Below are 14,135 nucleotides of genomic sequence, written 5' to 3' on the forward strand. Positions count from 1 at the left end.
GTTATTCAACTGACCATAATCCAATATTTACATGGACATTTTACTTTTATTCTTCCAACAGAGTATATATATATATGTATGTATATAAAATGACTGTGCAGTAGTTCACCAGGCCAGTTGCAGCTGTCTGTTATTCAAACCACACTGACATTTTATGTGTGTAATTCAAAACCAGGAGTGTTTGAACCGATCTCTGCAGACCTGGGTGAAAGAACAGGGTGCTGAAGAAAAAGGAGTGATGAGAAAAAGGCTGGAGATGAGAGAGGGAGAGAGGGAGGGAGAGAAAGAGGGAGGGAGAGGGAGGGAGGGACAGAGACCCCTGCTGTTTTTCCAATCAGGAGGCATCGTCCTCCTCGCTGGGTGATTTATTCTCCTTTTTTCTCCTTCATGCCCCAATTCCCCCCCCCACCCCCCCACCCTCTGTTTCGTTCATTCATCCTTTCTGTCCGCCGTCTTCCAGCGGGGAGCTAACCACGGCGTTTTAGCAATGACGACACAAATGCATCGGGGCGGGCGGCGTTGTGAAAATGACTCACCTGTGCGGCAGCATCAAGCAACACGAAACGTCTTTTACTTTCAAAGCGGCAGTGAGCGATGTGTCACCCCCGGCTGGCCCACCTCAGCCACGTCTGGCGCTGCAGGAGACCGGCCTCCATAAAAAATGAAGTGGGGGGCCGCGGGTCAAGTTTAAGGAATCATTAACGTAACTCTAGGTTCAAACACACCAGCCTCAAACACTGCACGTGGTGGTGGGTTTGTGGCGCCACTCTCCAGAAACACATGTCACGGGAAGCTCTCCTGCGCCCCCTTCCCCGCATCCATTCTTTCCCTGGAGCCACAAGTGTGTTTGTGTGTGTGATTGCGGCAGCTGCGCACTCGCTCCCCCCCCCCCGATCTGCTTTCAGACGGCGTCTTCTTCCATTAGCGTGAACGGACGTGGTGGAGCTGGAACCACAGCACACTTCATGTTAGATTACCAATGCAAGTGTTTATGTGTTTATACCCATCTTGTGCTCCGCTAAACACACATACACACGCTCGCGAGCCCTGCGACCCCTCCCTCTCGGCGCTGGTTGGTTGCCACGGCTACAGTGTCGCCTCTCTTTCTCATGTTGCTATGAGACTCAGACCGACAGACCTGAGCTGAATGACAATGTGTCTGTGGCTCTGGCAAGAGGCCCTCAGCAGCCAATAAGAGACAGTCTAGACAAACACTTCCCAGTCTGGGGAACTGGGGAGTGCTGGATGATTGTTTGGGCTGGCAGGAGGTTCCTTAGCAGTGTGAGGAGCGCTTTATTAGCAATGTTCTTTCATATGGACGCCGCCTCACTGAGCAAATGTGTCAATCATTGTCCATTAAATAAAAATTGCCCCAGGACAGAAAGATTCTAGTTGAAAAAGAACCCTGATTATTCATATCTACATATGAGGATGGATCTGGGATAACTAATGTAGAGGTGCTCTGGTGCTGGAATTTAATATCAGATGCTGATCCCACAGACCTTTCACGGATGACGTCATGACGGCTCGCGACCACGAGCGTCCGCGGGAGCTGAATTCAATGCTGACATGGATCAGAAGTGGATCAGAGCCATCAGAAATGACCGTCACCACGTCCAATCATTTTTAATTTTAGTGAATGTTGTCATTATTAATGAATGTTGTCATTATTAAGGATCAACAACTCAGTTACCACTTTGAAGTCCATCATAATCCATAGCATTGTGTTAGCTAATGCTGATAGTGCTGAGGCTAACGCTAACTACCGGTATTAATAATACTGAATATAATAAATTCGTGTTTTGAAATATAGGTCATCTTTCAAAGCAGGAGCAGGAATCGAGGCTCTGCGTTGATTTTAACTTTCAACAAAAGAGATCATCTGAATGTCAGGCTGACTTTTCCACTTGCAGTGACCCAGGAGTGTTCACCAAAAACCAGAGAGAAGCAAGTGTCAGGCTGACTCTGAACTGAAAAACCGGGCCGAATATGTGGTGGCTGATAAAGAGTCCTTCTATTTTTTTCCTTCCCAAAGCAATACAGCGGAAAATCCTACAAAAGAATCTTTTCCTGTCAGATTCTCTGTCTTTCCTGTATATTCTGCTTCCTGCCATAATGTCTGTCTGTTCCTGTCTGTCTCTACAGGAGCTATTTACAGCAGAGTGTAAGTTTAAGGAGTCGGTGTTTGAAAACTACTATGTGATCTACAGCTCGATGCTCTACAGACAGAAAGAGTCGGGTCGAGCTTGGTTTCTGGGCCTGAATAAAGAGGGGCAGGCCATGAAGGGCAACAGGGTCAAAAAGACCAAACCAGCTGCGCATTTCTTGCCTAAACCTATAGAAGGTAAAACCAACCATTATGTCAACATGGACATTTTAGTTTTGTTAATACATCAATGGAATCCACTCTTATTGTTGTTCTTCTTCTACCTTTCTAGTTGCAATGTACAGAGAGCCTTCGCTGCACGATGTTGGCGAGGCGGTCCCTAAACTTGTCGGGGGCCCACCTTCCAAAAGCACAACCAGCGAGCCAGTGGTCATGAATGGTGGTAAGCCCGTCAACAAGCCTGACAAGGAGGAGACATAACCTCGTCCTCACACCTGTCCTGCCTACCAGAGGTCAGGAATCACCCGGAATCACCCGGAATCACCCCGCTGCTGCGCTCTCAAAAAGAAAAGAAAAGTGTAACTAAAGATAACAAAAACTAGTTCTGACTGGTCAGCAGTTGGGGCCACACACCCTGCCTCACCTCTCTGATGGATGGATGGATGGATGGATCCGTGGGGGGGGGGGGGGGGGGGGGCAGAGGGACACCGCACTTGCAGCATGTTGAGAGGAGGATGAAGACAGTGGAGTCGGGCCCACGCCAGCCCGCTGGTCTGCACGCTGGGACGGGGACACGCTCTCAAGCGGGACACGCTAAGACCTCTTCACAAGATAATACACAAAACAGGGGTGGGGGGTGTCTTCACCCATATTTCTTTGTGACAATCCATAGGAATGAGGCCCCCTCCCTTTAGCATCATTTTCCTCCCTTGTGATGGCTTCACCCTCACACGTAAACACGCCCCCTCAAAATCAATTGACGATTAAACTCAAACCCCCTTTTGACATTCTGAATCATCAACTCCGATGATTCAGTGAGTCCAGAGCTGAGAGCAGACGTCCTGTACAAAACTGACAGCCTAGTCTAGAACAGCTTTGTGCGCCACGCCGTTTATTTTTGTCCCCAATTTGAGTCATACATTTAGAAACTTCCTTTATGCGCGACCTATTTTTATTATGGTTGTTATAGTGATTTATTTGTCCGCATACACAAAGCACTAACGATTGTACATTTTACTACATTATTGTACAGGCACAAACCTGAGTTTAGCCACTGTTTCCATTTTATTTCTGTCTTCTGATCATCCAGAACTCTGTGTGGTCACATGACAAATCCCGATGAATCCGTAGCTCAGCACTGAAACAGAGCGATTTAGCTGTCTGTAGCAACGTGGAGTATACAGGAAGCATCCTGGCGTTAGACCAGCCGTCAGTGTTTACAGATATTACAGGCGAACGGTTTAAAAGAGAGATTGTCCGTTGGCATTCTCATATCGGCTGCCTTCTAAAGTACTTGAAAAACGTGCTAAATGTGAAGATGTTATGGAACAGGGTAAACCATGCTTAAAGCCACTATGTGTAACCATGGGAATTGGCGTCTCACCATTGGCCTATTGTGTGTAAATGCACAGGATCCATTGTCCTGATGCCCATCCGTGTGGAAGATCAGGAAATCCCTGCAGTGATGAAGGCGATTGCAGATGAAAACCTTTAATTCAGTCAAAATTAAATAGCAAAAGTGGCTTTAGAGGAAATGAACAAGCACATTGGCCTGGAAAAGCCTGGATGACAACCTCCCAAGGATGGGTGTGCGTTACACCGGGAAGGACACCAAAAGGTTGGGGATTTAATCACACCAAATGGATGCTTGGGCATTCCCCGTCACTGTGATAGTCAACCCGGCACCAGTCTGTTCTGGGCTCGGCTCCTGTTTTAAGAGGGGTACTCAGAGTAGGTCCCGTACACGCCTGATGCTCCTACCGCCTTTCTTTAACACAAAATGTCACCTGATTTGTCATAGAATGTTCAAAATGGTACAGGAACATTTTCCATAAGTCCAAATGGAAGTGGATTTGCAAGATAATCATGCTTGGATACAGCACAAAGACCCCCCCCCCCACACCCCAGCCTATTATGAGTACCCCTTCTTTGCCTTCTTAAACTAGATGAGTATTAACTCCCCAAGAGGTATTACTACTGTGACCAACACACACTGTCTGAGCCTCGGCACTTAAATGAAACGGAGACATTACTGGAAGGAAGAAATCATTTCAATCCGGTTTTGTTTAAATCCCTCCCTGCTCCCGGAGCAGCTTTAGAAGAGTCTGAACTCGGCAGCCTGGGCCACAGGTGTGTATCTTTGTAGCGGTTAAACCGTAGCCTGCCACGCGCACAAACCAAGCCACTCAAACGTGTTTGACGTTACCCCGCAGGTGACGCCGAAATGAAGGGAAAACACGGGGAAAGCGTTCCCGAGGCTCACAGGGTCTCTAATTGGCGTCTCTCAGATTGGTTCCTCACATGCGCCACATGCTTCTCTTTCCTTCTGATGTCATCACTTGCCTTTGTGTTCAAACATGTTTGAAAAGCACATTTTTTTTCTAAAATGTTCAAGCTACAAACCAGTGTGTGTGTGTGTGTGTGGGGGGGGGGGGGGGCAGATAAAAGAGAAATGATGTTTTCCGTGGCGGGGGAACGAACTGTGGTCGTGATGCCGAAAAGTGAAATGTATTGCTGCTGTCGCTTCATCTGATGCCTCTTTTCTACTGCGGAACACCGACTCGATCACGTCAGGTTTTGCACTTTTCGGCAGGTTTTTAAAGGGAGTGCGAACGAGCGAAAGCGATGCTAAAATGTGGTTAAAACCACCGCAGACGGCTGTTTATTCAGTCACTCATCACTGTCCCCCACGCTCTCGATGGCGAGATCGTCATTCTCAAGGTTAATGGATCACCGCTTGATTCAAAGTACACAAGTGATGGAATAAACACATTGGTGAGTTCCCCACCGTGATTAACCACATGTACACGTGGCCCTTTTCAAATTTGGCTAACAATGTTGGTTGGAGTAAAACAGTATTCTTAGAGTGCTTGCAGACATCCCAGTCCTAAATCAAATTTTAGCATTGGACTTGGATAATGCAGTTAGCTGGGAAGCTACTTGTGCGTGCGTACGGAACTCTGACTCGGCGTATAGCAGGAGCTAAGCTCCGCACTTTCCAGGTAAACGTTTCTTTTCCCATATAAAAAACAAGATAAAGAGAGGTCTCTAGTGATTAAAAAGGAGACAGGAGTCTCCTCTCAAAGTAAGAGCAACTCCACAAAGCTAACCTATTAACTGGTTGTTTCGTCTGGGATGTAGCATGTTAGCTGGAAAAGAAAAGTTTTCATCTTGACCTAGCATAGTTAAATATATATTTCATATATGTTAGCTTTAGCGGTAAATATATGCAGCATGAAGTCACACGGGGAAAATGATCCCGCGGGCAAATTTCAAAACGGCCATTCAAAAATATTAAGCTATACTTTGCTGTGAAACACTGACTATGAAATCGAGGCGTATGCTATATTTTAAAAACTCTAAAAAGGAGCAGATTACACTGAGAGGGTACAATTTGTCCTGGAAACATCTGAGCAGGTACAACCCAGTAGAAAAGAGGCCAGAGAACGTTATTTTGCTGGGTCTTTCTGTAGATTCTTTCTGCGAGTGCCTCTTAACCCCAGCGTGTGAGATCCAGAGCCCCTGTATGCTAAAGGTAACTGCTCAGCCTTCGGCAGATTCCCTCTGACTTTCACTGTGTCCTAATGCTGCCTGAGGAGTAACGTGTAAGGGTGTGACGAGGACGCGTTGCTCTTGTCTCACCTTAAAGCGCTGTGGGCGTAATGTTTATTGACTGCTTATTGTGTCTTGTTAGAGGTTTCTAAGAAATTCAGACAAAAAAAACAACCAGAAAACGAACCCTGACAATCAGGTACGTAAACTTCTGGTTCGTTTTGCATTTATCCCGTGTTTTCTCACCTGCCTGTGTCAAAGAAGCCACTTTAATTGCGGTCTAAAGATGCGAGCAACATAAGAACTCCTGTTCGCCGGATGATTGCGGCGCCTGCCTACAGAGATAATAGTAAGAAAGATGGCACTTGTTAGGTTAGCAGTGAGCTTCCCACTGTGTGAAAGCAACCACCGCGGATCCGTGGCACGTGTTCGCAAAGAATAATACCGTTTGAGGCCAGATAAAAACGGTCCTGGTCCTAAAAAGCTCGCCAAAAAGACGCTTCAATAGCATTTTCTGGCTGGTAATCGCTGTCCCTGGTTCAAACAACCGAGGCACAATTACTGTCAGCATCTCCTGAGAGGATTCTCCCCACTGGTTGCTAGCCAGGTAGCAAGGCTATAATTACGAGATATCTAACAGCGGGCTGTGCACAGAAAGAGAGGAGCAGATTTAATTAGAAGCTGGCAAACAGGACGACCTGGGTCACTTTTAATTTCCACATACGAGGGCCACTCGCCGTCTCATAACAGGCACATGTAGCCATTTTACTTTGTTTTGAAATAGCTGTAGCTCTAAAGTCAAAAGCAACAAAAAGGAAATAAAAATGTTTTATCAGTGCTGGATAAAATGTACCATTTAAATGTGAGTCTGTGCACTTGTTACTGGTTCGTGTTCCCGCCCTCGATGTAACTTGTCGACTAAGTCGTGAGCAGAGCTCAGCTGTCAAACATGTTGTTTCATCCCCATGTTCAGAGTCCTTCCAGGGATTGGAGCCAAAAGAGGTTTTTATTTTCTAGGTTTTTCTATAGGTTTGGCAACAAAACAGCAGGAACAACTGGGAAAAAAATCAAGAACAATATAAAAAATCACAAAAGGTGAACTAAAATTTGGTAAATTGTGTAAAATAAATAGCCGTGTTTATTATATCATAACTTGTTAGACGGTCGGAACCAGCGTATTGAATCAGAACAAAGGGAAATACTGAACAATCCTAAAAAACCTGTTTGCTGCGACTGTTTTGCTTGTTTTTTTTCCTCCATTTTGCCCTGTGACAGAGTTAAGAAGGAGCAGTTCATGACCTATACTGCAGCCCGCCACCAGAGGCCACTCTGACTTCTCTGGCCTCACTCATGTGTTCAACTAGTCACCCTTTAGCGCACTGCTCATGCTGTAGCTCATCTCTCTCAGGTTGTCGTGTTTTGAGCTAGCTGTTTGTGCACTTCCCTCCTTTAGAGAAGACTGCCTTATTGCTGACGAATGGGAAACAGCGTTTCCAAACCACCTCGTCCTGCTTTCAATCATCCTCTCCCTCTTCCGCCACCTCCTCACTCCGTTCAGACTGTTTCCCACCTGTTGCATGGTTCTTAGAAGAGGGAAGACGACGGGGCTATAATGCATGTGGTCATGTAGGAAATGTATAATCCAAACATTTACAACACGGCACCGGTGACACGATGCGGCCGGCTCATTTCCCTCATGGGTTCGTGTTCACTCTTCGGATTTCTTTCCGTTACGCAAGGCGGATGTGATCAACATGTGTTAGCGGCCATATTGTAATTATTCGTTAGCGTGCTGTCTTTGGCTACGAGCCGGCAGCATCCTGTCACTGGTGCCCAACTCGAAGCCGATTTCTCCGTCCTTCAGTTAATGTACAGTTACCTTTACTTACGTATTATGCAAACAGTTTGTCTGCACTGTACAGTTTGTGTCTGACCCATTGTATACACACACACACACACACAAAAAAAAAGAGAAATATTGAATAAAGAGTTTATAGAAAGGAGCTGGACTTATTGACTTCACAGGAATTCAGCAAAAACAGCCCAAAATGCCGGATTCTCCCCCAGAACAGCTTCTTACGCACACAGATTTGCAGCTATCTGCAAACATGTAATCGCTATTTGCGTTCCCAATGACAAATGTAGCGAGACGTGCAAATATGCACGACGGAAAAGCGTTTTGCATCAGTTACCCCCCCGCCTTTGAGCTGGATGAGGTTTAATTTGGGAGAAATGACTGCAAACTGCTGGTGAGGAAATACAACCCGTGGACCCCTGCAAGATGGAGATTAACCAAACAGGCTTTGGGAAATTTGATCAAAAATTACCAGGCGTGCATAGATGATGATGGGGGTGGGTTGAAACAGCCCCGAAATAACAGCTAATAAATAGAGACAGAGAAAATAAAGTGCTTTTAAATTCGACTCCCACTGGCTGAAAGAGCCTCGAACAACAGACGCCTGCTGGTGACACTGGAACGTACGCGCTCACGGACCAGGCGCGTGTTTATTTTCCCACCACACATCTTAAAAAAAATCATTCCACACTCGATAGTTTGATTTTTTTTTTACGCATTACAGTTCTGCCACGATACCGAATGCTTAAAATTAGCAAAAGCACGTCGATAAAGGTGCTAAAAGGTTAACAGGGCCGACCGTGACACGTTGAATATTCGCTCCAAAAATAAAGTTCTTGAATCTTGCATTGAGGGCAGTTAGCAGGATTTAAGGAATTCCAAGTTGCTATTTTTCTGTTTTGCTTTAACTCGGGTCCACTAAAGCCACGGCCTTTTATCCTTTTACTGTCCTTTACCTCCGATAGCCGGCTGGTTCTGACAGCAACATTTATCATAGTGGGATGGAGGTCTCCAACCCCGGAGATATGATCTGGCAGGCGCTGCCATCGTGACCCCCCAAAGCTGGTTTGGGATTTGGACTAATTGATGTTCTGCTCTTTGCTGATGGGAGCTTCAACCTAGATTCCTGCTATAGATTAAAAACATCTGATAGAATTTCTCATGCACACTAAAAAGTAAATTGATGGTTAAGCTAAAGTCAAGATCAAAGTCAAGATCTTGAGAAGCTGCAAAGGTTTCATTCAAAGGTCGGGAGATTCCCATCAGCATGATATCTGTCTGAGCTTCGAGCTCCTGGACGTGGATCCGAGGACCTACATGAACCAAGTCACCCTGCCAAACGCCAGAAGCATCACCTGGCAACCGCTGCCATCGTGTGGCTAGCTTTAGCTGCCATCGTGTGGCTAGCTTTAGCCACACGATGGCAGCTACAACACGTTGACAGTGGGACTCAAACACCCAACATTGTTAATCCTGTCCCCAGCAGTGTCCCCCGCTGGACACTGAAGACCGCAGACCGGTATGAGTGTGAGACAAATACCACTATTGTCAACACTCCAGGACCGTTTCATTGTTTCGACGACATCAGGAAAGCACTGACATATCCCAGTTTTTGGATTAGAAGTCGACCCGGACGAGCGTCCACCACCTGTGGACGTTCTCCACCATCCATTCCTCGCAATAAAGGAGGAGGAAGCTAAAGTGTTGAACGCTCCAGAACACAAGGGACACTATACCAGCACGTCTCATTGTTATATGCCTTCTCCTAATAGCCTCAAATGTTATTTATCATAAAATATATTACTGGTTCAAATATTAGGACTTGAGTAACACTCACGGGGCCTTTTGCCAAAGTTCTCGCTACTCTTCGCACATTTGGGTTTGAAGTCAGTTTTGTAGTGCCGGGTCTCTTCATGCTTATTGCACAACCTTCTCCTGAACATCTGCAATGCTATTGTGCATTGTGGCGTTTCATTACGCTAACGTGTGGGTGTTTGGGCCTGTTTGAGGAAAAACGACACGCAGTCATGCAGCATATAAGCCAGTAAACCTATGTATGGTTATGGTGGTTCGCTTCTTTCCCTTCCTTCTTGATTCGACACATAGTGGTGCTCAAAAGCCACCTTACTTCACGTTTGCGGGTTTGTGTTTTAACGCTAATGCAGCAACGGCTAGTGAGTAGCGCTGACACTGATTGGATTTCATCTTGCTCTGCTCCGCTCTTCATCTTCAATTGTCTGATCTAATTATCAGGTTGGGAAGTAACTGAATGACATGTACATAAATTACTGTTACACAACTGCACAGCCGGAGGCTCCAAACACAAAACAATCAATGCTAATGAAGGCGCGTGAGAAACATGGGAGCAGTAGGATACGACATCTGCAGTGAAGTTTTATATGGCCCAGTTTATGGTTCCTCTATAAAATCGGGATAAATCAGGCTTCATTGGTGAGAGAAACTAAACTGTGTTTAGATTTTATTCTGGAAAACCGCAGCATCACCAACAATGCCCAATTATGAGTCAAAATAACTGCAAATTCCAGTCAAATTAGACCAAATATGAAACTAAATAAATGCTGCTTTGCTATTTTTATTTGCACTGACTGCCACATGTAAATAACTTGTTGAGCAGAGGTCCTTAGCTTTCTGCTATTGTGCTAATCTCCTGCAATAGCAAAGGTAACAGTAAAACATGAACAGTTATACATGTTACACACCACACAAAATGACCGCAAGTTCTAACGCAACTGATGACATCATTCCCACCACTGTGAGCTCCTGGAAGGAAAACCTTCGATGGGAAGCTGGTTTCAGCACCGCTTCTGTGTTTAACCTGCCTGGAGGAGCACATCTGGAGCAGGACTCCTACTCCCAGTGAACTAAACCTTTGGAAACAAAACAGGATGCTGAGGAAAGGGAAGAGGTTAGAAAGAGATAGAAGGGTAATTTACCTCATAGGTTCTAAGTGACATTTGATGGACACACACGAACACACGTGCACAAACACGAACAGAGAGAGAGAGAGAGCGCATAGCTCCTAGAGAAGAGAACACACAGCCTGAATACTGATTAACCAATCATAAGCCCTATCCTGCCTAGCACCAGTGATCATTGGCTGTCATGGCAACCAAGAAAGCATCATAGCTGCGCGGCTAGGGAGGAAGTGCCCACTTCTCTTGTTCTGTGTGTGTCCCTTTTCCCCGAACACTAAATTCCCCACGCACTCTCAAACAGTACGAAAGCCTTCATTTGTGAATGAATTATCTTAAATCAAACATATGCAAGCAAACATATTATTAGATATTTATTGTGGCCTTCCTTCCTATCTTATTCATTACCACAAAGGCAGCTCTTAAATAAATCAGCCTTTTATTAGCTGGTGAAAGAGCAGTTAGGCGTTTGCCTCATTTTGTTCTATTCCTGCCTCCCCGTGCAGATAACGATCAGCTCAGGCAGCTTTAAATATGTATTTCCTCCCTCCTCTGATTTCTCATTATGTTTCTTGAAAATAGCAATACTGCTTTTCTGGTGATGCCAGTCAATTAATTATTATATTATCTCTGAGGCTCTGCAAGAAAGGACTAAAATTAAAGACAGGGAGGCCTTTGTCTCATTGTTTGGGGGGAAAAAGGCTTCACCAGTGTCATGGAAATTAGGGGCAGTGACCTGAGAACTACGAGGACAAGAGGAGAAATGATGCTTTATTATTTAGCATCAACAGCACAAAACAGAGTTTAAACAAACCTAAACGTTCATTTCCTGTGAATGGTGGCGTCAAAATATGCTGGGAGACAGTGGGTCGGGTGTGTTGCCGGGAAGGGTGACGCGCTGTTCCTTTAAACTTTGGAGGGCGCGCGTGTGTGTGTGTGTTGGCTTCGGATCCAGGTTTGTTTGGAGTGGCAAAGAAGAGCACGAGAGGATGGAGTCGGGCTTTAATGATGAAATTAGTCAGAGGTCTTCAATAGCAGAGAGCATTAATACTGAATTTAAATATGAGGCCACGGGCTCTCCCTCTGCTCACACACACACACACACACACACACACACACACACACACACACACTGATAACACAGTGATGCTCATTTGGGGTGTCGTTTTTCTCACCTTTCTTCCAACACGTGGAGAGTTTTCAAGAGAAAAGTGGCTCCAAACATATTTCCCTCTAATAATAATAGAAAAGACGATTTTAAAATGAATGAATGGACGAATGAATAAATGAATTAAATAGTGTTGTGACAGGAGAGGACTTATGATTCATTAATAAATGCAGTTTTCAAAGATCACCAGGCTGAAATATTTTATCTTCACCATCAACCGAGAGCATTAGAAGAGCAGAATCGCAGAGTAAACAGGATAATGAGAGGCGTTCGGAACGCGACAGCAGTGGAATGATGGCAGCCATGGGCGAACTTCAGCACCAGGTGGCATCGGATAATGACAACTGATCCCAATTTTACATTCACAGGACATGTCAAAGAGCACAGTTGACATCGCCTCAGCGTCTCCCAAACAGAAAAACAACCAGTGGGGAATGTTTCTCAGGGGAACGGTCCAGGTCTCTACTTCCTGTCACATTATGATCTAGTTCTATTCTATTATAGCATCATCCTGCTGGAAGTAGCCATCAGAAGCTGGTCCACTGGGGTCATAAAGGGATGGAAGTGGTCAGCATCAATACTCAGGTAGGCTGCAGAGCTTAGACCATGCTCGGTTGGTACTGAGGGGCCCAAAGTGGGCCGAGAAAGTCTCCCCCACACCTTTATTCCAGCAGCAGCCTGAACCGTTGATACAAGGCAGGATGGATCCATGCTGGCAGCTTTATGCCAAATTCTGCCTCAATCATCTGAATGTTACAAGACTCCACAGACTTTATTTAAGTCCCCTTTCTTCCCCATTTTGCTGAGGTCTGATGTTAGAACTTCAGCAACTTGTCTTGACCTTCATGTCCTAAATACGGAGGTGCAGCCCTGAGATCATTTAGCTATTTGTGTTTCCCAGTAATTAAACAGGTGTACCTAATAAAGTGGCTGGGGAGCATATGTGGAAATGGCTGTGTGTGTGCCATGGTGAGTACAAAAAAATTTTGATCGTGGGAATGGAAATTGAGAAAAATAAGCCATCCCTGGGTCAAAAGAAGCATTTTAGAGTCGAATAGGCTGCTCAGCGTGTTGGTTCCCTGACAAAACAAGCCCACCATGGCAGACAGGAGCCACGTTGAGAGCTTTCATTCAGGCTGATTTCAGAGGAGCTTTGAAGTCCCAGCGCCTCGGTTTCCCGAGGACGGAGGGCCCTTCCTTTAGAGATTTCCAAGATTCGCGTGCTTTGTCCACGTCTTCAGAGGCACAGGGGAAGTGAAACGGACCGAGGCAGAAACAAGGCGAGATCAATGCAATGCACAAAGGGGGGAGGGAGAGAGAAAGGGAAAAGAAGGGATCTGCTTTTAGGCAAACACCTTTAGCCCGGTGTGTGTGTGTGTGTGTGTGTGTGTGTGCGGGTTCAGCCTCCAGCAGTGGAGCAGAACATTTGATTGGGCTGCAGGCTTTTAATTGCATGTCAGGTGCATGACAAAGCGTTCAATATGCCCTTTCATATAGATGAGGGGGGAACGTGCCTTAATAGTCCCTTAGAATCAGAAACTGCTGGGATTTTTGGTTTCCAGCAGCTGTTTTTCTTGCTTTGCAGCGATTTCAGCCGTGGGTGCTGCCGCCGCTCAGCCCTTTCAGTCCTTTCACAGTGGGTAATTATCCAGGTGCGTTCCCACCATTCTTACAGCAATTGCTCCAAAGTGGAGGTTCAAAAAAGGGAAACTTCATTAAGATGGGGTTGGAAATATTTTCTGATTATCTAAATGGGTAAAGCTGTCGTCCAGATAATAAGCGGGGCGTCCGGCGCTTGGTACCACCGTTACTTCAGTCCCATTAGTCCGGTTCGTCCCACCACTGAAGCTTCCTGGTAATATGACAGAAAAGAAACTCCGCACGGTTCATTCTTCATTTGTAAACAGATTTCTAGATCTTTATGAAATCGGACAAGGGGGGAAAAGGTGGTATTTTCTTTTTCTTTTGGATGATTATTTTGATGATGCTTTTTTTTTTGATGATCAAATCCAACACATCACAGCAAAGCTACCAAATTTAAAATGGAAGAAAAAAACCCCAAATGGATAGAAAGCTGTGATACTGAAATACGTGATCAAGTTTGTAGATCTTGCTGGCGTCGGCATTAGCTCATGCAGTACGCTTATGAAGGAGATGATGTAGGATACAGGACTTTAAAATGACTGACAGGACATTCTCAATGATGATTTGACTCTTTAGAAGATGCTTTTTTAACGAGTCTCCTGGTCGGCTGCTGCCTTTGAACCAGAACTTTCCCGTTCGGCCTCAGTGCTGAACGGA

The 14,135-nt window shown here is 45.5% G+C and overlaps 1 protein-coding gene across 3 annotated transcripts in view; it reads left to right on the forward strand.

Annotated features, from left to right (window-relative positions):
- LOC101067516 (fibroblast growth factor 14-like) overlaps positions 1 to 7,828 on the forward strand; it is a 41,352-nt gene extending 33,524 nt beyond the window's left edge. For 2 of the 3 annotated variants that reach the window (XM_011619158.2, XM_029840638.1), the window contains exons 4-5: positions 2,146 to 2,344; positions 2,439 to 7,828. In XM_011619158.2, coding sequence (XP_011617460.2) covers positions 2,146 to 2,344; positions 2,439 to 2,587 — 348 coding nt within the window. In that variant the 3' untranslated portion in view covers positions 2,588 to 7,828. The remainder of the gene's footprint in view (positions 1 to 2,145; positions 2,345 to 2,438) is intronic. The other variant, XR_003889333.1, reaches the window with a different exon arrangement.
- Positions 7,829 to 14,135: the final 6,307 nt, after the last annotated feature.

Source organism: Takifugu rubripes, chromosome 8, assembly GCF_901000725.2.
Source record: "Takifugu rubripes chromosome 8, fTakRub1.2, whole genome shotgun sequence".
In the NCBI taxonomy this organism is placed as follows: Eukaryota; Metazoa; Chordata; class Actinopteri; order Tetraodontiformes; family Tetraodontidae; genus Takifugu; species Takifugu rubripes.